The sequence below is a fragment of the Chaetodon auriga genome, chromosome 17 (genome assembly GCF_051107435.1).
Source record: "Chaetodon auriga isolate fChaAug3 chromosome 17, fChaAug3.hap1, whole genome shotgun sequence".
Classification (NCBI taxonomy): Eukaryota; Metazoa; Chordata; class Actinopteri; order Chaetodontiformes; family Chaetodontidae; genus Chaetodon; species Chaetodon auriga.
The window spans coordinates 16578673-16605689 of NC_135090.1; the positions used below are offsets into that span (position 1 = coordinate 16578673).

The 27017-nt window shown below is 43.5% G+C and overlaps 1 protein-coding gene across 3 annotated transcripts; it reads left to right on the forward strand.

Annotated features, from left to right (window-relative positions):
• On the forward strand, positions 1 to 25921 carry LOC143335631 (CUGBP Elav-like family member 3). 3 transcript variants are annotated; one of them, XR_013078434.1, is made up of 15 exons: positions 48 to 579; positions 1433 to 1585; positions 3173 to 3255; positions 13058 to 13106; positions 15168 to 15296; positions 16396 to 16475; positions 17116 to 17259; positions 18443 to 18587; positions 19674 to 19823; positions 20163 to 20222; positions 20844 to 20948; positions 22111 to 22254; positions 22447 to 22579; positions 23012 to 23109; positions 25042 to 25921. XR_013078434.1 is itself a non-coding variant. In XM_076755189.1 (14 exons), the coding sequence occupies exons 2-13, from the start codon at positions 1441 to 1443 to the stop codon at positions 22572 to 22574; spliced, it is 1359 nt and encodes a 452-aa protein (XP_076611304.1). In that variant the 5' UTR covers positions 1 to 579; positions 1433 to 1440; the 3' UTR covers positions 22575 to 22579; positions 25042 to 25921. The 3 variants fall into 3 exon arrangements, 2 of the variants coding, with proteins under 2 accessions (XP_076611304.1, XP_076611303.1); XM_076755189.1 differs by lacking the exon at positions 23012 to 23109 and having other exon boundaries at positions 1 to 579; positions 15171 to 15296; XM_076755188.1 differs by lacking the exon at positions 23012 to 23109 and having other exon boundaries at positions 70 to 579.
• Positions 25922 to 27017: the final 1096 nt, after the last annotated feature.

Consider the following 27017-nt stretch of genomic DNA (forward strand, 5'->3'; position numbering starts at 1 on the left):
CGACGGTCCCTGGCGGCAGACATCACGGCTCGCACAGCCCAGGGGAGGAGGGATGGAGCTGAGATGGACAGGGAGGGAGACACCGGCTTACGACGTCAAAGGAGTACAGACACACACACACACACACGCACACACACACATACACACAGAGGGAGAGGGAGAGGAGAGGACAACCAACCAGACTGCCAATTCCCCACGGTCTACTGAAGGAAGCCTAAATTCATCTATCATACACTCCTCATTCAGCAAGGCTGGAGGGAGATCTGTTTATTTTTCTATCAGATTTATTTGAGAGGGAGGGGGAAAAAAAAAATACGGAGCATCTGTCAGGAAAGAGCAGAGGGGGAAAAAAACAACAAGCAGATCTGGAAAAACACGCTCATGCCGAGGAGAGGACCGTCGCTGGATGTTACTTGTGTTGTTACAGGGGGGGTGCAGGCCTAACTTGTTACAGGATTCAAAGACGCTCTTACAGACAAATGAACTGAATAATTGAGATTCAGTAACTAAATAACAGCGGGGGGAAGAAGAAAGGCATCCACTGATTCCGCCGATTCTTTGCCACGAACAGCACCACAGGTACGACGCGCTTTAACTCTCTGTTGTTTTGTGTGAAATCATGTTCGGGTCATTGTTGTTGTCACCCGTGTCTTGACAAAGAGAGCGCAGGTCTCCAGCTGTGTTGACAGACACACTGTCATGTTTCTGTGGGGGCTTCATCTGTACAGGCGGCCTACACCGAATTCAGCGCAAGGGAGGATAGTGTGTACTATTATTTACTACCATATCACATGCATTTGTGGTATTCTTACTATTTATTTCAATGCCAGGCAAAGAGAGCGTATCTCAGCTCTGTTGCAGGGGATCATGGTTATTGATCCCTCGTGTCCACGCACTGCCAAGAATATGAACGTATAATCTCATTTTCTCTAATTAATGTGTTTTTATTTGGTGTTTTATGCAACTAAAACAAGATTCTGCCTTCAAGTGTTGAAATTATGCCCCCCAAAAAGACGTGTAATTTCATTCATTTACCTCTAAAATAGAATTACACTATAGAATTTATAGTACTTCCAGCTCTTCTGTGTGATCTGTGATAGTCAACAGTGATCTTACATTCGTTCAGTAAGAATTTTACTCTTAAATATGTTAATATCGTAATAGATATCGTAATGAAAGTGTTACTTGTGTGTTTTACTGTAATATCTGAGATAAAACTCCTTAAATGTACCAACAGATTAGGGCTGCCATGTCTCCAAGGGTGTAGAAATGATTATTTCAGTCTCCCATCCCCACTGAAAGCTCCCATCTGCACCTCCATCCCTGGCCTCCTGTTTGCACCTCCTGTGCAGTGTGAATTTAAGCCCGCAGGCTCCTGTCTGCTCCTCCTGACCGCCTCCTCCACTCTGTGTGTGTTATTATTCCTCTCCAGACTTCTCAATGAAGGAGCCTGATGCAATCAAGCTCTTCATCGGGCAGATACCCCGAAACCTGGAGGAGAAGGACCTGAAGCCCATCTTCGAGCAGTTCGGCAAGATCTATGAGTTGACGGTGATAAAGGACAAATACACAGGGATGCACAAAGGTGAGGGAGGCGCCGGGATAAAGAACTCCCTTTTGATGGGGAAAATATCGTGTTAATGAAGTATACATTGTGTGGGAAGGTAGTGGTGGTCAGGGTGGTCTTACTGTATATGTCCTCCAGTTAGGGTTTAATTCCCAGTGAAAGGTTAAACTGCTCCTCATTTGTCCCTCTGGATCCTCATTAAGGACCCCTTTGAGGCCAAAACCTGATGTTCAGCACCATCGATCTAAAAAAAGAAACCCGATTTACAGTTGGTGAAAAGTTTCCGAATATTTTTTTTGCTGGACGGACTAAAATATTGATCAGCCTTGAGTCAGATTTTTAAAAGCGAGGCGGTGATTCAGCCTAAATACATCCAAGCTGAGTCAACGTAAGTCCATTCACCTGCTGAAAGGGAAGTCAAGGCGAACTCCACTCTTGAGCTTTTGTCAGTTTACTGTTTGCACTCACATTGGGGAGCTAACGACGAATGAAATGTGGAAATAGTAAAAGCATTGTCGAAAACAGCGTAAAACACAAATGAGACACGTTAAATCGTCTGGATGCTCCAATTAAAAATGTGCACTTCAGAGAAAAATGAGTCAGTTCAGACTGTTGGAATTAAAAGAATCTAAACCTGGAATCAAAGGCAGGGTAACACGTCGCGCAGCGCTCCCATTTATTCCACGTTGCCTTTACCAGAACAGCAGTTGTCTAAGATCAATCTCTCAAAAAGTATTTTGTCAGCGCGTAATTGGTTCCTTGTGGTGATATCAGTCAGTTTGTACAAGTGTCACCCACTCCCACCGCCGTGTGTCACATGGCGAACAGGCTTCTCGTGTTTTGGAAGTAAAGTCTCAAACACATTCAAAATCCTGTTTGACAGACGGACGAAAGCTGGTTAAAGGGATCTAAGATAAACAATGATCCTCGCTGTCATTTCTAATGCAAATCTGAGCGCCGAAAACAAAGGCTTTTATAAATCAGTCATTTGGGAGACGTATAGGCCAGGTGGTATCAGTCCTCTAACACCTATAACACCTATTCTGCATAATTTTACATATTCATGACTTGTGGGAGCCCTAAAGGTTAATGAAGGCCTTTCTCTATTATGTGGGACTGCATACATTTTGCTTGACCAGCGTGATATTAAATACCCATTCAGACAGCTTGTGTCTGAATAGTCTCCAGGTATTATGATTTAATAATCCCATAGATCTCCGGCGCTACTGGGCGAGCTATTTAACAAAATGCTCATTGTTTGTATTTTCATTTTTTGGCTCTGTTTCATGCAGCTTTACCCACACATTAATAATGATGGCCTGATTAAAGCTGAGGTGCATTTTTAGAAATTTTAAACACATGCTGACCCAGAATTGTTGTTAGATAAAACCAAAGCACATATATGAAATGGCAGATTTACAAAAGGACACTGAACTCCAGCAGCATGTCCCTGCCTGCAGGCTTTCAGGGCAAATGGCCAGTTAAGATTAAGTTACAATAACATGGCACTGCCAACTCTGACATTATACATAGCGTATGAATCCGACATAAAAAATGCATAGACTCATAGTTCGCTGATCCTCTGCTGCTTGTCTTTGTCTCCAGGATGCGCCTTCCTGACATACTGTGCACGTGAGTCCGCCCTCAAAGCCCAGAATGCACTGCACGAGCAGAAGACACTACCAGGGGTGAGTGTGCCGCTGTCTTTTTCGAGATCCTCAGCAGCGCACATGCATGCATGTAAAAAAGGGGTGCAGAGCAACTGGCGTGCTAGGCTATCTGAACGCACCACACAGACGCACGAGGACACGCGGTGACGCAGGAGAATTAACTGAGTTTGACATGCGGGCCTGACTTCCCCCTTTAGCTGATATGCTCCAATAAAGGTCAGGGGCTGCTCTCCCTCTTATGTTTCATATGTGATGCATCCAGACATATCCATCCAGTTAAGGCATGAGTCATCTTGCAACATGTCACGGGTCGAAAGAGACAGCTATGAGGCTCGCTGCTGGAGTGACTTTGCCAGTTCTTATTCTCTCTGATGTTTCTCTTCCTTTCTGCGTCTCCGTCTTCCTCCCTCTCCCCTCGCTCCTCTCCTCTCTTTCCATCCATCTCTCCCTCTGAATTCTAATCAAAGTTAAACCTAGCTTTATTAGCATAGCCAGGCAGCAGGTGTGCTGCCAAATGACATTTCCAGAGCTAAATATGACATGACAGCCGCGTCTCTATAATAACCGACTATATGAGAGACAAGGCGACAAGGCGAGGAATTACTGAGACAGAGTGTGCTCCCAGACTTGCTGCTGCTTCCTCTTTTACTAACAAGGCTTTACCCCTGTTTCCTTTTGGTTATTTTTGTTGAAATCTACATCATTCACTTCTTTTTTTTTTTTTGGCCCTGTTTAACGGCAGCTCATGACCATGGTTTTTAAGGGAAGAGTGAACAGCGTAGGGCTGCACCTAATGATTGTTTTCACTGTCGATAACCTTTTTTTGATTAATCGAATAATTGTTTAGTCTGACAATGTGATGATGGAGTCAGATGTTTTTGGTTTTATCCTACAAAACAGTCCAAATCCCAAAGATGTTCAGTTTAATTTCATAGAAGACTAAGAAAACCAGCCAATATCCACACCGGAGGAGCTGGAACCAGCTGTTTTTTGGGGTTTTTTTTTTTGACATTTTTGCTTGAAATAAATCAAAGATTGGTCGGTTAATCAAGCACTCAATTGACAGATAATGACAAACTAACTGCTTTTGATGAGTCGTTGGAGTGCTTCTCCAAGCAAAAAATGCAAAACGTTCTCTGGTTTCAGCTTCTCACATGTGAGGATTTGCTGCTTTTCTTTGTCTTATGCCACAGTAGACAGAATATCTCCGAATTTTTGGCTGTTTTCAGACCATAACAAGGCATTTGATGGTGTCACCTTGCTCTCTGGGAAATCGCGATGCCTATTTTGATGGCCACACAATTAAGCGATTGATGACGGAAATCATCAGCTGAAACCCTAAAACGGACAAAAGCACCAGCCGTCACATTTTGAGAGGCCAGCAAATATTGAGAAGTAAATGATCACCTGATTATTAAGATTGCTGAAGATTAGCTTATTGATTCACAATGTCGCATTGTTGTAACGGCAGGCAGGGGGCTGTCGGGGGACGTGGGGACAGTTTGAAGGAGCAGGCTGGTATTAGGGTGGCAACAAAAGAAATCCCATTGTTAGCATGACAGTAGCGTGACCTTTCTGACCTCTCACAGGGGATCAGCAGGACCCAGTGTCCCACAGCTAAAGCCCTCTCCCCCCTGTGTTTCTACCCCAGCGGCTCTCCTCCTCACAACCTCTTACCTCTAAGCCGTGTGGAACAAGCTAAACCCTCCCGTGTTCCCTCAATCCCCCCCCCCCCCCGACTTGCCGAAAGGAAAAAAAAAAAAAAAAAGACGAGAACCATCTTATTAGCTCCATACACGCCCACGCAGACAAGAACTGCTTCCCACCCCTGCTACCAGCTGTGGTGTAATTGTCATCTAATTGCACCTGCACTGCCAAAGAATAATTAACTTTGGCATCTCATGGCCAGGGCGATACAAAAGAAATAACATGAAGGCAATTATAGGACTGAGGGGAGAAAGCTTGAATGAAAGCACACCTGAATGTAGAGAAAGCTGAAGGATGTCATTAACACTCAGCACTGCTTTTTTTTTTTTTTTTTTTTTTTTTTTTGCGTTTCTCCTCTCTGGGCCGGTCTTCAGGCTTTTTTCTCCTCTTGTTATTTCGCCTTGCTAACAATGGAAAAAGAAGAAAGAAAAAGAAAGAGAGAGAGAGAGAGAAGTCAGACAGGGGCGAACAGATGGTTGTTTGAGAGTGGCACCTGGCCTTGTGTTTAATTTCAGGTGAGAGAGTCCGTCTCTAAGTGAGAGGGGGAGGAGGAGTGTCAAAAGCACATTCAGCCAACAGTGAGGAAAGAGCGAGAGAACGGCGCGGTGAGGAAGAGGGGGGAGAGAAAGAAGAAAGAAAAGGCAGGAGCAATAAACCAGACTCACTCGGAGAGGAAGTGTGGAAATGGAGGCTGGGAAGAGAAAAGATTCCCTCCTGAGCTGCACGCGCGCTCAATCCTGCTTGAACATCTTGTACTCTTGTCCCCTCTGCTCTTATCTCTTTATCTCTGCACTGTCTCGGGCCAGTTTGTCTGGCCAAGTCAGCTGTTGTGAGGCACGTAGAGACAATAGCGTCCGCTCACGCCACATTAAAGAGAAGCCATTTTACACGGCAGCCTCCGAAAGCAAACTTACATCTCCACAAAAATGACTAAGTCACTGTTGAATGAGCTTAATGATCCCATCATGCTGTTATTTTCCATTAAAGGTCATGAAAGCTGAAATGATTTGACATAATCAAGGAAAAATGAATCAGCAATTATTTTCGTAATCCCTTAAAAAAATGACACAAAATCAGCTTTTCCATCTTTTTTAGAATTAAATATTTTCAGGTTTTCTCAGTCTTCTGTGATAGCACATAGTACCTTTGGCTTTTGATCATTTGCTCTGGGAAGTCTGTGTGTTTTGTTTTGTTTTTTTTTTTTGCTATTTTCAAGATCAAACGTCAATCAATTATTTGATAAACATAATCAGCAGGTGACAGGAGAAGTTTGCATTTTGTGAAATCTTCTCATTTGCTTTCTTGCCCAGAGTTAAATGAAAAGATCAATACCATTCTCATGCCTGAACGGTAAATATGATGCCGCAGCCAGCTTAGCAAATTAGCTTAGCATAAAGACTGGAAGCAGGAGTTAGCCTGGCTCTGTCCAAAGCTAACAAGATCCACTTCCCCGCACCTCTAAAGCTTGCTAAATCAACACGCTATAGATTGTTTGTTTATGAGCCAGGCTAGCTGTTAGCCCTTGTTTCCAGTCTTTATGCTAAGCTAAGCTAACGGCTGCTGTCTTTACCTCCATGTGTAGCATATGGACATGAGAGTGGTATCAATCTTCTCATCTAACGCTCCGCAAAGAAAGCAAATTAGTGTGTTTCCCAAAATGTCGAACTCTTTGTTCGATCGATAAGGAGAAGACTTGTCAGTTGCAGCCCTAAATCTCCTGTCTGCTTCAGTAGACACACAATATATTGCTCCTCATCAGCACTCACTTACTTGAATTAATATTTGTGACAATGCCTCACCGTTAATTTTAAATGCAATAAGTATTTAATAATGCAACTGTGCCCGAGTGAGAAAGTGGCTGTGTGTGTTTGGTGTATATTTGCATGTGCAGCGGGGGAAGGGAGGGCAGGTGTTCGCACTAACACGGTTTAATGAAGGGTGTGTGTGCTTTTGTGTGTGTGTGTGTGTGCGCGCATGGCTGTGTGTAAATGTCTGTTTGCTTTTGTGAGCATGTGTTTCCGTGGAGAGTACACATCCAAAGAGATGGATGGATGGATGGATGGATGGACGGACGGACGGATGGATGGATGGAAGTTGCTGGTTTTATTATTTGCTCCTCTCAGGTTTCTTCATTCACTGTCTGCCGTGTGTGTGAGAGAGTAAAATCTGAGCTGCGAGGCCTTCTGTGTTAAAGCTGCCCATACGAGAGGAAAGAGTCCTCTTTGAGTGGAACATCTGACTAAGCCTGACATTTACTCAGCCATAAGGACTCAGACGGAGCAGACAGTGGGGTTTTATCAATAGTCTGAAATAAATGCACATGCTAAATATAGCCCAGGCTTTTTACGCAGGATATGAGAAAGGAAGTTGTAGTGCCACGATGTTGTGCCCTCAATGTCTGAGGAAGCGTTCTGCTGCAGAAACACATGGGCCATGAGCAGTTGCACGGTGATAACAGTCTCTGTTAGCACTGCAGACTTTGCATTTTAGTCTCTTTTTTTTTTTTTGATTCCACAGATAAATAGGTAGAAGCTCACATTTAATTTGCAACAAGGCAAGAAACATGACAAAAACACAAAGTGGATCAGATTTGGTTCACTGAGGCCCTGAAACACGCTGAGCACGAGCATGCAAGATACTTCATGTGTCTGACAATAAGCAGATAAAGCAGCGGCTCCATATGTAGCTATGTCTTGATGTCAGTGACTTGCCGGGATGATGATGATGATAGCAATTAGCGCGCCTCAGAGCGAATGTGTTCACTTGATGAATCTATCTGGAGCTAAGTGTGCATTCATGCGTCGATTCATTTACATATGCATGCATATCAATGCGCGACAGGGACGGTGCAGGCCAGGCGGCAACAAAAAAAAGGGCCCGTCCTCTGCACGTCACTCTGGGGCGACTGTAATGATGAATGCAGATTGGATTTATAGAGGTGGTAAATGGGTGTGAACCAGAGAGGAATCGGATAAATGAGGGGAGGGTGGGGGGAGGGGAGGACGAGATGAATGAAAGTTTGACATAATGAACAGTGGGTGGTAGTAAGGGTGGAGGGGGGGGTTGGAGGTGCATTGAGGCAGTGCGTTTATCAGCTTAAATACAGACATCTGTTACTGAGAAATAGTGTGTTTTTGGGGGGGTAGGGGAGTGTGTGTGTGTGTGTGTGTGTGTGTGTGTGTGTGTGTGTGTGTGTGTGTGTGTGTGTGCATGGCAGGCAAACACACACAAAAAGTGTGGAGAAACTCATTAGGCTCTTTGAACTGCACATATTCTGGACTACGGTGGAGTTAAAGCGTGTAAACCATGCCCGAATTAAAAAAAGTCAATAAAAAGGAAAGTAGGACATGGACCCTATCTGTACCCACACACCGTGATTCACTTCTTTCCCCCCTTCTGCTCCACTGAGTCGAGTCAAACAACACTTGACATGAATATTTAACAGTCAGAAGAGACAAAACAATTGAGAGTCAACTTGAGCGTTGTTAGAAATTTACGCTTTGATATTCAGTTTCTCCACTTTGAGGGATTTTTGTTGGCTGTCTGACAAAAAGGGGGCTGAGTGTCAGCTCGGAGAGCTGTCAGCTTCGTCTTGATCCTGGACAGACTAGTGAACCCTGTAGGAGCAGGAGACAACACTGGGAAGCAGCTTTGACACTGAAGACCGGCTCATTGATTGAATATTATTGAACTGTACAAGCGGTGTGCTGTCAGTCTCTTTGTGTTTGATTGATTTAGTGACTGGCTGAATTCACCAGAAGGTAGAGTTTCCCCCTGCTTTGTGTGCCCGCCCGCCCGTGTGTGTGCGCATCTGTGTGTGCATCCACGTGTGGCAACATTAACAGAGCGTACTTGTGCATCTCCGCTGTTTTGTCCCTGCCTCTGTCGCTTTGTTCCAACTCTTTGTGCGAGCTCACAATCATCTGCGTCTATTAATCTGCTTTTTTTTTTGCCCCCCCCCCCCTTTTTTTTTTCTTTTTTCTTTTTTCTTTTGCCCTGCGAATATACCAATTTCCACCTGTGCTTGTTCTTTTCCCCCGGGTGAATTCACAAGTGCGTCCCAGCGTAAGTGCATTTGGAGGTGGATGGAGAAGCGAGGGAGCAAAAGCAGCAGAGACGGGAGAAGAAGGGGGGGGGGGGGCAGGTTGATTACGGTCGCAGGTCTCGTTGCCTGGAGACGGCGGGGACCAGGGATGCCAGGTTGCTAGGCGACCGGCACGATGCAATGACCAGCGCTGTGTGATGGAGCGGAGGGGAGGCGAAGACGGAAAATTGTCTTTGTGCCCCCCGCCCCACCCACCCACGCCACCTCCAACTCTGCCTCCCCGCTGTAAATGTTGTTGAAAGAGCAGGAGAGATGGTCTCCGCTGATATATTCACCGTTCAGAGAGGCTGCTTTTCAGGGCAGACAAGCAGAATGGATCGAAATGGGAGAGAAAACAGGCGACAGAAATGTGTCACCCTCACACAGCAGCAGCTCTGTAGACTTAACACTGGCTGCGCTGAGCTGAGAGTATAGAGATTATCGTGTGCTCTGCAGGTCATAATGGAGAGGTGAGAAAAATATCATCATCGATATGTTTTACTCACTCCGGCTGTAAACGGTCCTGCGTCTAAAACACATTCACATCTGCTGTAGTAGATGAAAAAGCATCCACCCGGGAGCGAGTGCCACTCCTCGGTGCATATAGACTTTGATGTTTATGGGAGGAGGGGGGGGTCACGCAGTATGGTGAAAGGGGTCGAACTGTGATTTGATTGGATAATCTATGGATTTAATATCTCATAATCCCAGTGAAATCCCCCGTGGCATCACAGAGCGAAAAGATTAAGTATGTGTAGATGTGTGTTCATGTTGCTGTGACCGACAGGGGCAGACCGAGGCTGTGTGTGTGTGTGTGTGTGTGTGTGTGTGTGTGTGTGTGTGGGAACAATGAATGTGTGTTTAGTCAGAGGATGATTGTATATAATATCTGCGCGGTGTTTGGAGATGGAGCGGAAACACGCCGGTGAAATGGGCCGTTGATCAGGCAGGTTTTGCCTGTGTGTGTTGTCTGTGCACAGTGTGGGACTGTTTTTGTAAACAAGCATGAGAGGAAAGGGGAGGGGAGGGGAGCAACAGGAGGAGGAGGGGAGAGAGCAAATTACTGTAAAGTGTGTATAGGCTTAGAGGGAGATATTTCTCTCCCTGCTTGTGCATCTGCTCTCGAGGCAGCGCCAACATTCAACAGGCACGAGCGCTGCCTCCATCATCTTTTTTTTTTTTTTTTTTTTTTTGGTTTGGTGTCTCTCATTTTTCCTCTCCTCCTTCTCCGCCTCCCCCCTCCTCCCTCACCCACCTAATCCCCCTATCTCTCGACCTAGAGGCACCCTTTGTCCTGCTCATTTGTTTTTCACCCACCTTGTTTACCTGATGCGGGGCTCTCATCGCCGGGGTTGCCATGATGATGGCCACGCGAGCGCGGTCTTCGTCAGAGCCGCGCGGCCGGTTGCCGTGCCGATATGAAGTGGCGCAGCCTTGATGGCCTCCACTTCTCACTGTTTTCCCTCTTGTATATTCTAATTCCAATCTCCTGAGCCATCTGCTGCGCTTCTCCTTATCACCAGCACCACCACGGCCTTCGCTGTTTGTCCTCCTGCGGTGAACTATATGGGCCATGGGAGTTTCCTCGGGCATCGTTCAACGATGTTATCAATCAAAGATGTCACATGAAATTACTGCCATGTGGTTGGAGCATTAGCATTGATTCCTTGACTCAACTCCAAGATATTTCACAAGGAATTATCTCTCATCTTTACTTCTCATACGATGATCAGTACTGTTTACATAGTCTATGTATTTTGGGGTCACACTTTATATTAAAATACACATATTCACCATTAACTAATTGCTTATTAGCATGGATATTAGTGGCATATTGGCTCCTTATTAGTCATTATAAAACGCCTTTTAATACTTTAGTCTGGGGGATATTAATAGGTTATTAAGATTACAATTCATGCACAACAACCAAAACATGGTCGTACAGAATAAAGCATTAATAAGTGTTTTATAATGGTTAATAAAGGGCCGGTATGCTACTAGTTTTAGCAAACAGCAGGTGCAGTTTACTACACGTAACTGTCACATTTGCTGAATAATGGAGGGACAAATTGGTGTGTGTGAACACATTACCTCACACTTTGAAATTTAGGCCACTCCTGTGTGTCACATCCCAGATGACCACACCTGACCGTGTGTGCTGAAAAGAAAACTGTCTGCATATCTGAGCAGTAAAAGATTATGCGTCCTTAGCCATCAGCTGTGATTTATGTTTACGGCTGCTGATATGTAATGATGATATGTGAAACACTGACAGTAAATCTACAGATGTAATCTCATGGGCAGCAAAAGAGTGCAGAGAAAATGAAAGGTGTACAGTAAATGTAGAATACTGCACAGTTGTACATAACGTGGTACTCTGCGCAGTTTGACACATTGTAGTTGTTGCACTCAGTACTGTAGGTGTACAAAGAGCATAAGAAGTGATTAGGATGGGGGTAAACAGTGGATAAAAGACAGAGAATGAAGGCTTGGATAATGACATAGGTGATATTTGTTATTTGTCAGGCTGACGGCGTCTTCACTGCAACAAAAACATTCATGTACGGATGAAACCATAACTATAATTTAAATAGGAATTACTATTCAGTGACTGCAGGAGCGGGCTCCCACATTTGCTTGACTGATTGGAAGGTGGTTTTGAGCCTTTGCTCCTCCATCTCCTCTATCATCCTTTTAATTGGTGCAATCAATTGGACGCCCTCATTGGGGAGACACAGGGGCCCTCTGCAGCCGCCGTTGCTGGTATTTCAGCCGTCGGTCCGGTACGGCGGGGCGTGGAGACGGACGGTGTTTGTGCATGCGAGTCCTGGCGGCCGAGCGCGACCGCGGCACCGATCAATAGTGTCTCCTGGTGACCAATCACAGCGGATCAATCAGTGACACAGGATCAGTGACTGGCTGAAATGTCACCAGCTCCATAATTAAGACCTTCATTAAGCCAGAGTTAACAGAGTGTCACTCTGCTGCTCTCACCTCGACTCCTCACCAGCATCGCCCTCCTCCTCCTCCTCCTCCTCCTCCTCCTCCCCTCTGCTCACACACACACACACACACACATACACATCCCCCCACCTCCATCCTTTCCTCCATATGCTCCGTTCCTTCCCTTCAATCCCTCTCAATCCCACTTCTCTCATTTGCCCTCTCTTCGCTCGTTCTTTTCTTTATTTCACTCAGCACCTCTTCCCACCGTTCTCTTGCTCCATACATTTGAAAGGCGAGGCGCCGAGGCACTGATGTGTGCACAGTTTCATATAGGGGTTTTGTTAAATAGAGGGGAGGACAGAAGTAAAGAAAAAATGGCATTTCAGCAGCTTGTCTTTTGATGAATTATGAAAAGGTCGCCTAATCCTTCTCTGTGTCATGTGTGCTGTCTCTTTCCCTTTGTCATTCTTTCATTCTCTTTTTTTCCAGATATTATTCCTTCCTTTCTAACCCAGTGTACCCTCGTCTCCGTCTCTCTGTCAGGCTCAGAATGTCTCACTATTCTGATGCTGCGTGCTCCTGTAATCCAGATTAGCCGGCGAGTGCGCTTAATCTTATCACTTCCCCAATCCCGCGTGGGTGTGTGCTTTTCCTGGTTTTGTGTGATAGGGGGAGAGGGAGCGATAGACGGCAGGATTAGAGCAGATTCTGAGAGAGACTCGGAGAGAGTCTGTACGCCACTGCGAATATAATATCACACGTATCAGTGTCAGCCGTGGTCTGCTGGAGTAGAGCTGGCAAAAAAGAGGAGAGGAGGGAAATTAGTGGGGGATTGTAGGAGGTTGGAGCACAGGCCAAATTCACTACCATCCATACATGCACGCTTATGTCACTATTACATCATATTACAGCATTAATAGCATTTCCAAATGGGTCACATTCAGTTAGTACATCATCTTTGGCAATTTACAGCACAGCAGTGGGCACATTTTCATTGACTTTTCCCTGTTTGTCTTGTATTTATGATGGGCAACCCTGCCCTGTATTTAAACTGACTGTGCCATGTGACCTCTGTCCCTCCAGATGAACCGTCCAATCCAAGTGAAGCCAGCGGACAGCGAGAGCAGAGGGGGTAAGAGACACCTGTCCCCACCCAGAAACACAGCACCTGTTCAAACACCTTCGCAGAGCGCACCGCCCGTCTTGCGTCCACACTCAAAGAAGGAATGTTAAAGTGACGCCACCAGAATCAAGACAGGATGATTTAGGACGTTTCTGCAAATGGTTAAACGCAACAATTTACATAGAAAACATGGAAGATTTCATCATTCCTCCAGCAGATTATTGTTTCCACAAAATTACAGTTCAAGATTCAGCATTAGCAGGGAGGTTCTGGGACACAAATTCAGCTCTGGACTCTTGTCCAGACCAGCCCACATACTGGCCCACGATTGGCTATTTTTTCCTGGAATTGGCTAATACACAATATTATCATTAATGCTCCCCTCACTCCCTGCACATACTATGTCCTCCTACTCCAACCTTGCAGTTAGCCACACAAAAGTTCAACTGGCTGGACACGCATACCGCCCAATCAGAGAACACGCCGATGTAACGAGAACTAGCCAGTCACAGCGCAGGAGGGCGGGACTTGGCGGAGAACCACTGAGGGCTAAAAATAATGCTGCTGCATGCTTCAGCTACCACAAGTGTGCTACACTGCTGGATTTGCACAGTTTTTACAAATGCAATTAAGATCCTTCTGTCTTAACATCCAATCAATCAGTCTCCTAATCAGATTAGTTTCACCCACTTTTCAACACGTGTAAGCGCACTGTTACACATTTAGGCTGTTCCCAAACACTTCATGTCTTGTCATGTTTTTGCGTGTTTCCGCTCACTGACTATAATTCATATAGATTGCACATTATTGCAGAGTGTGCCATAGTTTTACGGCAGCTGTTTGAAAACTTCACTCTCTAAATCTGTATTAAGGACTTTTTCACAGAAGACATTTTGCCTTTTCACAATGGGAAAAGTCACAGGAGTAAATCATAAAATAAATGTTTCAGGGCTGCTTAGATTCAGGGTCCTGGTTTTGTGCACGCTGGCTGGCTGTCTTACTTGGACACTTGAATAGAGCAGAGCTATTGCTAATGTTACTTGTAATATAGTTAATGATAGTCAAATTATCTATTGAAAGTCAGTTATATGATTGGTTAATTTTCTCCAGCTTTTCAACCCTTTCAGCACTCATTTTTATTTTACCCTGCTGCCAAACACCTAAAGAATAATGATGCTGTTTCACCACAGTGCACATATAATAATATACTTTGTTGTGTTGTGTTAAACACACTGCGGTTGAGGGAGGCTATTAGTTTCCTTCCATTTCAGTATTGTATGACAGGGAGCTTGGAGACACTCGCTCAGTAGGTAAACCATCAGTCAAAGCTGTGATATTAGTCTCGGCTGTCAAATCACAACATTTATACAAGAAATGACCAAATTGTGCTTTCTCTTTGTTTGATTTTTGAGACCACAGCTCTTGAATTCAATGCTTTTCAGCAGCCAGCTCTCAAATCCAGCACGTTAACACCCCACACAGGGAGACTTTTCCAGTGAAGCTACATTTTCAACCATATAACAGTTGCATAAATGTGACAAAAGAATAAAGACAATGACATGTTCACTGTGACTGATTCTTTATCCCAAGCTTTTAGTCTCTTGACAGCTGATTTTCATACCGTGCTGAAATGAATGGGAGAGAAATGGTGGTACGTTTTAGGGAATAGTCTGCAGGAATGCAGCGTGTATGTGATTTGTAGTGAATGGGCTGAAACATGCAGAAACACTGGTCTGATCCTTCGCAGACGGGGACAGACGGAGCAGCTTCTCTGACAACACAGAGGGTGACAAACATTTGAGTCACCGCCAGATGCTGTTTGTTTGTTGTGATGTTCCCGTTACTGCACCCTGGTGGCGCTGTGAAGCACTGCAGGCTGATGCCCACCCTGCTTTGTAGCTGGTTATCACACTGTTGTTGCTCCGTTATTCATGCATGTACGGTGACACGGCACTTCTCCCTCTCCTCCCCCCTTCTTCACTGCCTGTATCACCTCTGCAATCTCGCTCGCATTATCCACACATTACCCTCTTTTCCTTCTTCCCATCCTGGCGACCTCCTTCCCCTTAGAAGACAGGAAGCTGTTTGTGGGCATGCTGGGAAAACAGCAGACAGACACCGATGTGAGAAAGATGTTCGAGCCGTTCGGCAGCATAGAGGAGTGCACGGTGCTCCGCGGGCCCGACGGTACCAGCAAAGGTAACGTCTGATCATGCCTGAGGAAGGGCACAAAATCAGCTCAGTCTGATGTGGAACATGCAGACGTGCACAAACACATAATATGAAATAAAACAAAGTATAAACAGCATATGACACAAAGAAATTGGCATGCATATAATTCATTCTGATAAAAAAAAGCACATTCAACCATCTCTCTCTTGCATCTCTTTGAATAAAAACACCTGTTTCTAAAAACTGATAGATGCCGAGTATTTCATATCATCTGGGAAGCTTTTCCCAGTGTTAGCCCCACACTTTTGAAGGATTTAGATCCAAAAGAGACACATTTATGAACGGATTTTGCTTCGTATTATACCCATTCTGGCCTGTAATACACTCAAACACCTGTAAATAGTCTGATGCCTGACCATTTAAGCATTTACACACTGCACCCTGTTAGTATATGTTCAACCATTTTAGTGATTCCAAATGTAAATATATGTAAAAACATCAAACCCATCATCTTATTTAAATGATCCAGGGGTGATCAGACTACCTAAAATGTGAGGCAGTAAATTCAAATTTGCCCGACTGAATAAAACAGTTAGATTATTTTACCCTCTACTGTCTCCAAAACACCCTTAAATCAAGTGTCCTTTTGCTTTGAACGTACTGTAGAGCGAAATTATGGCAAAGTGAGTCCAGATCACGGCTGTAAAGACGTGACATTGACTTAGTTTAACTGTTTGTATTTTTATCCAGCCCTGAGAATTAAGCCCCCAGCACATAACCATCACGTGAATGTAAATTAACATTGTCACGTACTACAATGCTAATGATATTTGCCATGTAAATCGAAGTCCGGCGACAGTTCACAGATGCGGGATTTTTCTGCGTTTGTTGCATGAGGCATGACTAATGGTGCAATAGGTTTTATGGGTCATGGCTAATGATGCGTTTGCTGGTTTACGGTCTGTGATTGAGGAAGCAATGAATGTCTTGTGGACCATGTTTAATGACGCCACTGTAACTGATGAACCACTAGATGTAAAACGGCTCTTAATGTATTTTTAAAGAGGAGTAGTTTTTGTATGCTTTGTGTGTGAGGCCATGTTTAATGACGTGTCATTTCATGTAGGGTGTGCATTTGTAAAGTACCAGAGCAACGCAGAGGCCCAGGCCGCCATCAACGCTCTGCATGGGAGTCGTACTTTGCCGGTGAGTCCACCCCACACAGAAGCACATGGTCACATATGTGCTCAAAAATGTAGATGGTCCAAATCCAGTCATTTACACACTCAACATGGTGACTCAGCTAACAGTCACCACTTCTCTTTTCTGTCCCCCTCCTCCACACACACACACACACACACACACACACACACACACACACACACAAGTTTCCATCACTTCTGGGCTCATTACATAGACTTACATTAGTTTCATGGAGACTGACACTAACCATAACCACTGCTTGCCTGGCCTTAAGTCTTCAGCCTGAAATTTAATGATTTAAATTACGGGGACTTGCGTTTTGCCCCCATAAGCAGCATAACAGATTCATGTCTCCACAACACGAGTAATACACACACATACACACACACAGAGTCATGCTTTTTTGTGCTGTAGGTGATTTGTACTGTGGTTCACTTAATGTGAAGATTTCATTAGATAGTTTTTTATTTAAAAATCTGCAGAGAGATTTTTGCATTTTTGGCATTGCTATGTAGATCTGGTAGGAAATTAGTGTTTATTTTCAAAGCACTGAGCGGTGATATTCGTTCTCGATGTCGAGATTGACGTGCAAAGTGTCAGACAGATGGAGTTATGAGTTTGAGTTTTCCCATTTCCTCCGCAGGGCGCCTCGTCCAGCCTGGTGGTGAAGTTTGCCGATTCAGAGAAGGAGCGAGGTCTCCGGCGGATGCAGCAGGTGGCCTCTCAGCTGGGAGTCATCAGTCCCATGACCCTGCACCTCGGGGCTTACAACGCCTACACACAGGCTGTGAGGAACACACACACACACACACACACACACACACACACACACACACAAAACTCACATTCTACACAAGGACAGTAAGTGTTGCTGAGGGGGTCTATATGTATTTTTGCTCGATTGAGTAAATATTCACAGTGAAAAACAGGAAATAAAGTTACACTTCTTGCTTTTGTACTTTTTGTTTTCGTGAAATAAAGGTCAGCACGATCACCAGCATGAGCCTCAGCTATAGGGAAAATAAAGAAACAAGAGTTTAAGTTACTCTATATGAATCAAATTCCCTCAACTTATTTTCACTCCCTATTTTTCCCCCTGTCATCCACGCCCCCCCTGCAGTGGGTCCGTGCCCACCCAGGGAGGGGGGGGGGGGGGGGGGTATCCTCCACTGTTCTAATAGAAGAGTTTTAATGTCATACTAGATGATTTTAGCTGGGAAAAAATGCAATTTATAACGCAGAGCAAAGCCACGTTACTACTCTCGTCGTTGCTAATTGACCGTTTACTGCAAATGGTCTCAGATTTGGCTCATTTACATTTGTTCAATTTGCGATGCTTAAAGAGGTCTGACAACCTCTTTAGCTGTGATGGATGTGTTGATTTATAGCGATGTTCTGTACATCAGTGAAAAGTTAAATAACAACCCAAAATGCACTCGCTCACTGAGAGGGGGCTTGTCAGAGAGTGCAGGTAAAGCCAGAGAAAAGCCGAGGCAGGATTTAATGTAATCATTACCCTGATTTGGCCACAGTGACTGATTATGAAGACCTTGAAACGTCTGGACGGGTCTGCAGAGCAAAACAGAGTGAGTCACCAAGGACAGTTGGTCTGTGTTATGTTTGCAGCGTGCAGAGATGTGGCCTTCAAATATATTGACTCCTGTTTGAGGTTCAGACTGGAGCCACTGCAATTATATTAAACATGTTCGATTTTTATGACTGGGTTATTTGAGCTAGTTAATAATGGAAATCTGGAGGTGTGTCAGCCTACAGCTGTAATCTAGAGATTTTTAAGGTCCTCTGGTGTTTCTCTGCTTTACAAGCCAGAGATTAAACTCAGGGAACACTCACAGCCCAAACTCTACACACAGATCGCTCTAAACCGACTCCATACCCTAAACACTGAATCTCCTGACTCCCGCCCTCTCCCCTCCTCTCAATCACGACCTCTCCCTCTGTCCGTCCTCCAGCTGATGCAGCAGCAGGCCCTGGTGGCGCAGTCGGCCTACCTCTCTCCTGTTGCCACGGTGGCAGCGGTTCAGATGCAGCAGCTCGCCGCCCTCAACCCCAGCAGCATCATTGCCACGCCGATCGCATCCATCACTCCCTCCTCAGGTAATGAGAGGCAGAGATGTCTGGCCCCGGCCAGCCTTGATTAGATTTCTGCTTGAAATATGAGGACAGATACACAGGAGCGGTGGACCTAAGAGGACAAAATAACAAACATCTATTTTGTAGAGTTTTTCTTTGCAGTCTGTCATGATGTTAGCTTTTACATTTAAGGTGGAGAAGAAGGTAAATTTGTGAGAGTACCTGCATCCCGTAAGCGCTTATAGTCTGTATTATAGCCAGATTGATACTCAGGATACCAATGTTGATATTTGAGAGTTTAAAAATTTTGTGTTGTGACCAATTTAAAAATAAGCCAAAAAACATCAGCAATGAGCATGTAGAATAAAACGAAAGGGAGATACAGTAAGCAGAAACTGTAAACTAATGGAACTATGAGCAGCAAACGCGCAGGCATCCACACCCCCCTCAGCATGAATTTATAATAACCTGGGTGATCCCTGAACGTCTCATTTAGCACTATCATCAGGCCAAATTTTTCATTTGTTCAATATTAATTTGTTTAATTTGGTTTCTGACCAAATAGCTGCAAAATTATTGCCTAAGCGGTATATTGGGTTTAGTGCTAATTAGCAAATGTGAGCATGTTAATCGAAGAGGGTCAGCGCGGTAAACATTATGTGCATAAAGGTGGTCTGTGGAGTGTCCTCGAGGTCTAACAAAAGTGTGAATGCATTTCCTATTTTTCTTTGTATTTTAAATCCTGCATTTTTACATCTGTGTTTCCTAGCTCCCTTAACTTTTTTTTTTTGCCATATTGCTGTGTGTCTTGGCACATTACAGCCACCTGTAGGCTCAGTGGAATAATGTGAGACCGTGTGTGTGTGTGTGTGTGTGTGTGTGTGTGTGTGTGTGTGTGTATGTGTGTGTGTGCATCATTAAAAAATGCTCCATGCTGCTGCCAGAGGTCAGAAAATCCACAGGGTACCTTTATCATCAGCATGTTAGCATTGTCATTGTAGCATATTAGCATGCTGATATTAGCATTTAGCTCAAAGAACAGCTCTCAGAACTGCTAACCTGGCTCGATTGAACACATTCAAAAAAGAAATGTCTTAAACATGTCTGCAGGTACCAGCACTCCACCCTCCATCGCAGCCACACCTGTTCCTGCTCTGCCTCCACCAATCGCAGTGAACAGCTACCCCTCTGTGCCAGCTCCACCCAACGGCCAATCAGCTACTGAAGCCCTGTACACCAACGGGGTTCATGCCTATCAAGGTATGGCCGTAACATCCTTCACAGCTGGAGCTGCGTTAGAGGAAGTAAAGAATAACCGTGCCGCTGTCATAAAATATTCCTCCTCCACAGATTCACAGGCTTCCTGTTTCGATGTGCAACAGCGACGGTCTAATTAAGAAGAAATGAAATTAAACTAAAGCGCTAAATGTTATTTGGAGCGTGCTGATGTGCCCCAAATAGCATTTAGGATTTGTGTGTGTGTGTGTGTGTGTGTGTGTGTGTGTGTGTGTGTGTGTGTGTGTGTGTGTGTGTGTGTGCGTGCACGTGCATGTGTGTGTGCATATAGCAGTCGGTGATGATATGTTTGTTGTACCACAGCTCAGAGTCCTGTGCTGGACCCCCTGCAGCAAGCTTATACCGGCATGCAGCACTACACAGGTGAGCCTTTCACTGTGTTCGACGTGTCCACTGTGGCACCATAAATTTGACATAAACTGACATTTATTTCTAGAAATGTGTTGCCACGTACTTGTCTTACTGCTGCTCCTGATAATAATGTGCTTATACTATTTGAAGTATCAATTTGTGGGAGAAGAAAGAAAATTTACAAACTTCAAATTCATTTCAGATACACATACAAACAAATGATCTTACAAATATTCTGTTTTGTTACATTTTATGGAAATTGTGACCACTGGACTTAATTCCTTGAAACAACCTTCTGATCTGAGTAACCAGAATGCAAAGCAGTTTTATGTAACATAATGGAAAGCAGCTACATTTCCTCTGCGCTGCTCGACTACCCAACGTTGCCTGTGTAAAGTACAAATGTACATCCAAAGTCAAAACATGCACATATATAACAAAATGTAAATAAGTTGCAGCTTCGTAGAATGAGTCATGCATCACAAAATATATGCAAAACATCTCCCAGTTTTAGCAAACCTGTAGGTGGGAATGCAGCTCCGTCAGATGTTGTTTTGAGGAAAAACTGATTAGTTTGCAGTCGCTGCCTGCCTCACCGCTGCTCTCTGCTCACCTGCTCCTCCTCTCCACCAGCCACCTACCCCGCTGCTTACGGCCTGGTGGGGCAGCCGTTCCCCCACCAGCCCACACTGGTGGCCCAGCAGCCGCAGCAGCCGCAGCAGCTGCAGCAGCGAGAAGGTAAACTCAAAGAGCACCGATCATATCTTAGAGAAACATTCCAGTGGTTCTGCATGTTTGAGCCCAATGACCACAAATCACACACACTTTTCATCACAGATAACCTTTGTGCAAACACCGCTGTGTTAGAAAGTGTAAAAGGTCTTGTTTGAATTATGTAATTTGTCACAAAGATAAAGTCTGCATCAATCTTTTGGCTGCAGCTGATGATTAGTTCCATTGTTGTCCAATCTCTCCAGTGTTTGTTTGATTGTTTGATTACAGTTTAGTCACTAAAATGTCTGAGCCTAAGATAACTCTTCAGATTTCTGATTTTGGGCGACAAAGAGTCCAAAAACCCAAAGATATTCAATTTATAATGATATAAAGCTGCGACCAGCAGCAAATCCTCATATTGGAGAAGCTGAAACCAGAGAACATTTTGGGTATTTTGCTTAAATTCAATCAATTATCAAAATTGTCACAGATTACTTTTCTCTGCACAGACTAATCTTTTCAGCTGTAATCAGAACTACTGTATATCATCATCATCCCAGAATTGTCTCAATGCAGCGCAGACCTTTCACATCGTCCGCGCTTAAGCTGCATTAACAAATAATTACAATGCAACACTGACAAAAATGAATGGAGCCTGGAGACAATTAGCTTAGCTTAGCACAAAGACTGGAGAGAGAGGGAAACGCCTAGCCTAGTTCTGTCCAAAGATTTTTAAAAAATCTGCTTATCAGCTCCTCTAAAGCTTACTAATTATTGCTGATAGGCAGATATTGTTGCATCTCTTTTCCTCCAGCTTCCCTTTTTAATGCTAAGTTCAGCTAACCAGCTGCTGGCAGTGCAGTTATATTTACTGTGCTGACACGAGAGAGGAAAGGAATAAATGTTTTTCCTAAAATGTAGAAAAAAATAGATTTTATGTACTGCTTTATGCAGCTATTCTACACTTGTATTTTTTTTTCTTTACTTACCTGACTTGCCAACTAAAGCACCTCTGAGTGTCTACAGCACTCCACAAATAAAATGTGCTATAATTGCTGCACATGGTGTCCCTCGCACCAAATTAGCTTTGAGTGTTTTTGAGTATTTCCTTGATAATTTTCACTGCTCGTCTCACCCTTCTTGTCATGTCATGACCATGTCGTCATGGCTCTGTGTGTGTGTGCAGGTCCTGAGGGCTGCAACATCTTCATCTACCACCTGCCGCAGGAGTTCACCGACTCTGAGATACTGCAGATGTTCCTGCCTTTTGGAAACGTCATCTCTGCAAAGGTCTTTGTCGACCGTGCCACCAACCAGAGTAAATGCTTCGGTGAGTCACTGTGAGGGTAATGCGTGTGATCATTATTGTCACCTTGTGGTATTTAGAAACTTTCCTTTCTTTTTTGAGGGAGACGCATAATTTTTGCATCATGTACTTTCACCCTCTTTTCCCTATAAGTGAAGCTGCTGTTGCTGCACCTTGAATGTTTGTGGTTCTTCCATTCTGTCCCTTCCTCCTCAGGCTTTGTGAGTTTTGACAACCCATCCAGCGCCCAGACTGCCATCCAGGCCATGAACGGCTTCCAGATCGGCATGAAGAGACTGAAGGTGCAGCTGAAGAGGCCCAAGGATGCCAACAGGCCTTACTGAAGGAGGTGAGCGATCGTATATTGACATATTTGTGGAGAAGGGGTGGGCTCGGGGAGGGGATTGATAGACAGCTGGAAATGTGTCTGGAAGTAAAAGAGACAGAGTGGATGTAATTGGGGGGCTCAGTGCTTAAATGGCTGTCTTTCATGTGGAACTGAAGAAGTCAATAACCCTACAGTAGATTAACTTTAATTAGGAGGCTCTACTCTGAAAATGCCATCAATTTGAAATAGATTGTGTAAGAGTGGCTTCAGTGTGTAGGGGCGCTCTGACTGAGACTTTAACTGGGCTCAAATCTTCTGTCTAACCAGTGTTCTGTCGCAGGGTTGACTGCCAGCTGCTGTCCGCCATTAATTTTTTGTTTTACTTTTCGTTTATTGTTTTTGTGCTGTGCCACATGCCATTTTTCCCGAAAAAAACATCCCACCACTCTCAAGACTGTCCCGTCCACACGTATGTCGTGGAGACGTGCGTCGCTATGGCTACGGTTGCCTAGCAACCGCTAAAACCTCCCCCCCTTCCTTCTCACTGCGTTGTAAGTTAATTGGCCTGTGTTGGTCGCTGTGGCGATATTGCCTGTGATGGTTGCCATTAGCAGTTTTTCTTTTGGGCCGTTGCCTTGATTCACCATGCTCAGCTGCATGGCGGGTTACTGTGGCGACCATGAACTGTGTGTGGTGCGTTGTGAGTTTCCTCTTATTATTTTGTCCTGGTTTTAATCCTTGCAAACACTGATCAATAACTGTCACTTTACCTCAGCATCTGTAAGCAACTGATTATCATGACATGCTGTTTTTTTCTTTTTAAAGTCCTCCAAAAGCTTCAATGCTAAGAGCTAAATTAGCCTGCAGTCCATCAAAGGTGGATCTATTAGGATTTTTAACCCTTTTAGACATTTTGGTTTCTGATTAGCTTCCTTTCTGTTGTCTGTCATGATTATCATTCTTACATGTTCCCTCTGTTTAGTTGGTTGGTGTGGTAGTTTTCGGTGAGTGCGGGGTTTTGTTTGGTTGTAACTCAATTCCAAGTGACTTTGTGCCTGAACTGTTTGGTTTTTGTGAGACTGAAAATGTACTGGACGTGCCCCCGTAAATGGTTGACAGTGTATTTGTGTGTGAACGACTGTGCGAGTGTGTGACATCCTGAAGGTGCGTGTATTTATATTCGTGTGAGTGTCTTGTGTTGACTAGATGTGGAAAAATGTTCGTGTGTAAGTGAATGTGTGTGTGTGTCGTACCAACTGAGACACTAACCTTACTTTAGAAGGTTTTGGGTAAAGCTGTTTGGTTCCTGTGACACGTGCTGCTGGCTGAGGAACTGCATTCCTCTGTAGAAATTCTGGGACTCCCAAAACAAAACACTGATAACCAGAAAATACTCAAATTCAGATAATATATCCAGTTAACATTTAAAAAAAAACAAAAACACATAATGTGTCTTATGCACAGGGTATCTGCTGGATTGATTTGATTAAATGTTAGCTATTAAAAATCTAAAATTTGAAGATGTTTCTTCTTCTGAAAATAAAAAAAATGTACGTAGTTTTAATTCAATTCAACTAGATATTTACCACCTTGTTCTGCGAGATCTTAAACTCCGCCACAACAAATCAATGCATTTTAATTAACCCCTTAGCATACAGTCTTCCTCCTAATGCACACTAAGGTCATAAAATTAAAGGCTAAATATGTGAAGCTAATCTTAAATTGAAGCTATATGTATTTTTATAGCTGCTCTATTTGTCCAGATTTCTTCTTAAATTCACTCTGACACACGTGACATCTTTGGAAATTTTGGTTTCTCAAATCAGAATTATAATTCACAGAAAACAAAGTGAGTTTGAATAAAGTTTGTAATAACTGCTTGTTAAGGGGTTTTTAACGTAGTCGATATATATAAGAAGATTAACGTTTAATGCTCTGATGCACAATCGGTCTTAAATTTAGATGAAGTGGCTTTACAAAAAGATTTTAAAAAGTCAAACACAGATTTTTCTGGGAGCTGCAGATGCCCTGTTTGCAGCAAACCACATCCCAAATAAACTATTTGGTGGATGATTTGAAATCCTCCCTGAGAAACCACGGTTTGGTGGATGACACAGCTCTGAATATCATTAGAATAAATGTAAAATTACCTCCAACTGTTTCCTAAAAAATTGGAGAGTTTATCCCCACCAGAATTCCTACTGTGCATGTTCTGAATTAATTTGCCTGCCAAAAGAGTTGACACACTATTTTCTAAGAACGTGCATACACTTGCAGCAGTATGACTGTCACTATTTGAGTTGCATGGACACTAGTTGATTATGAGACTCCCCTGAGACATCAGTGCAAGCAGTGTGTATTGCAGACACCACTCCACTTTCAGAGTCTTAAATTGATGTGTTTGATTGCTGTGATCTGGTTTACAAACCCTCTGTGCTCTCTTTTCTTCTCCCCCCTCTCCTCCTCTTCTTCTTTACCTCCAGGAAAACCTAAGAGTTCAATCAAGAAAACCACTTGGGATGTCCCAGCCTTTTTTGGTTGTTTGACCAACCTTATAGCACAGGAGCTACACTTCACAAAAAGCAGTATCACGTGTATGCGCTTACAAAAACAACAATAACGGCAGTAATATCAGCAACAAATACATCAACTGAATCAGCATCCGCAATATCAGAAGTGCTCCAGATTTCCTATCATTCCACAGCTGGATTCATTTATATTATGTACATATTCTATTGTCGGCAACAAGATCTACATGTTAAGAAAAAGCATATCACTGATGTTATTCTACTGAACAGGGTTCTACTGTATAGTGTGATTTGTGGTCTATGGCGTTAACAGAAGGCCAGTCTGCACAGTCGGAGGCAAAAGAAAATACTATTCTGTATGATTACCATTGGTAATATTGTTATGTAGAGTTAGTTTTATTATTTATACGTAAATTAAAAACATGGGGTAATTAAAGCGGAAGAGAAGTGGATTTCCTCTCACTGTACATACCTTGGTTTCAAAAATGGAGTTGACTGACTTCCCGAGTTACAATTCTCTGCTGCCACTACTTTTCAAATTAACAAAGCGGAAGGAAGGGCTGGGAATTTTTCTATCTTGATTTTTTACGTTTAATTTATTTGGTAATCAATTTGATGAGGGGGGAGATGTGTCAATTTCTTTTTTAATTTAAGAAGAAGAAAAAAAAAGAGGATTCTGTGGTCTTCAAGACAATGAACACACTTATTATAGAGTTTTTAATTACATAAATGTACCTATGGAAGTAAAAAAAAAAAAACCATAATGTTTCTTTATTTATTCTCTACAATCGCTGTTTTAAAACATGTCTTTAAAAGAAAATAAAGTACAATTTAGAAAAAAAAAGCGCATGTGTGTTTGCTTCATGAGATCAAACCAAATGCAAATGAAAAATGTTTTGTTTCATTTGGTTTTAACAGGCAGCAGAATAGACAAAGGTTGACTCAGAGTTTGGTTGTTGATGTAAATGATCTATCCAGGGGAGTTTGCTGCTCTCTATAGGCCTGAAGAAGTACTGAGGGAAGTGGGGAAACATCTGGCCTCCAGTCGTGGTTGCGTTTGAACCTGTGAATCACATTTACCAACTTATGTGAAGGAAATAGATACTTTCAGTGTTTTTATTGGGGCTGCGTAAATGAATCATCATTGGTAGGTCGAGTAGAATAAAAAGCCTGTAGATAATTCCCATTATAAAAGCACACAAATGGGGGAATTATCAACATTTTGTCATAGATATTCCCACTTCAGCAACCTCCCACCATGATTTACTGGTGACACTACATACACAGATATGTGATAGGATGGAAAAGCCTGAGGTGAGTAACCACAGCTGGGGAGTGCAACTGCCTGCCACAGGATTTTGGGTTTGGTCTGATGGGTCCAAACACGCCTTAGCCTTCTTAGGCATGCCTGTGTGTATGAGAGGTAATTCATGCCGCAGATGCAGCGCAAGGAAAAGGTTAAAGAGCCAAGTTACTATTCTGCTAACACTTCCAATTTGCGGAGAAAACAGCTGTAAAACGCTTGAAAATCTACAACTTTAAATTATGTTGGGAAATATTTCATTAATTAGTTAATTAAATATTAAATTATACACATAGCCCATATTAGGTGTAAAGCCCTCTGTAACATAGCAGTTGGCATGGAGGATGGTTTTGAAAGGTGGGGTAACTTGGAAGATAAGGAACTGTAGGGAGCCCATGCCTGTCCACTTGGAATATATTGTTATTTTTAGATAATACACTATGTTTCTGAAATTGGGTCATGGTTACAAGCGCTACTGTCTGTCTGTACATGGCCTAAAGAGGAAACAGAACTACAGCAGAAACTATCAAGGCAACAAAAACCATGAACTAGTCTAATATTATTTAATGATAATAATTATAGTAATAATATTTAGTTTTGCAACCCCGATTCCAACACAGGATGCTGT

Excerpts from the sequence above, each read along its gene's own strand:
- LOC143335631 (XM_076755188.1), top strand. The coding sequence starts at position 1,441 with ATGAAGGAGCCTGATGCAATCAAGCTCTTCATCGGGCAGATACCCCGA. Across the intron at positions 3,256-13,057 it reads AGCAGAAGACACTACCAGGG|ATGAACCGTCCAATCCAAGT; the intron begins GTGAGTGTGCCG and ends CTGTCCCTCCAG. Across the intron at positions 20,223-20,843 it reads CGGCATGCAGCACTACACAG|CCACCTACCCCGCTGCTTAC; the intron begins GTGAGCCTTTCA and ends CCTCTCCACCAG.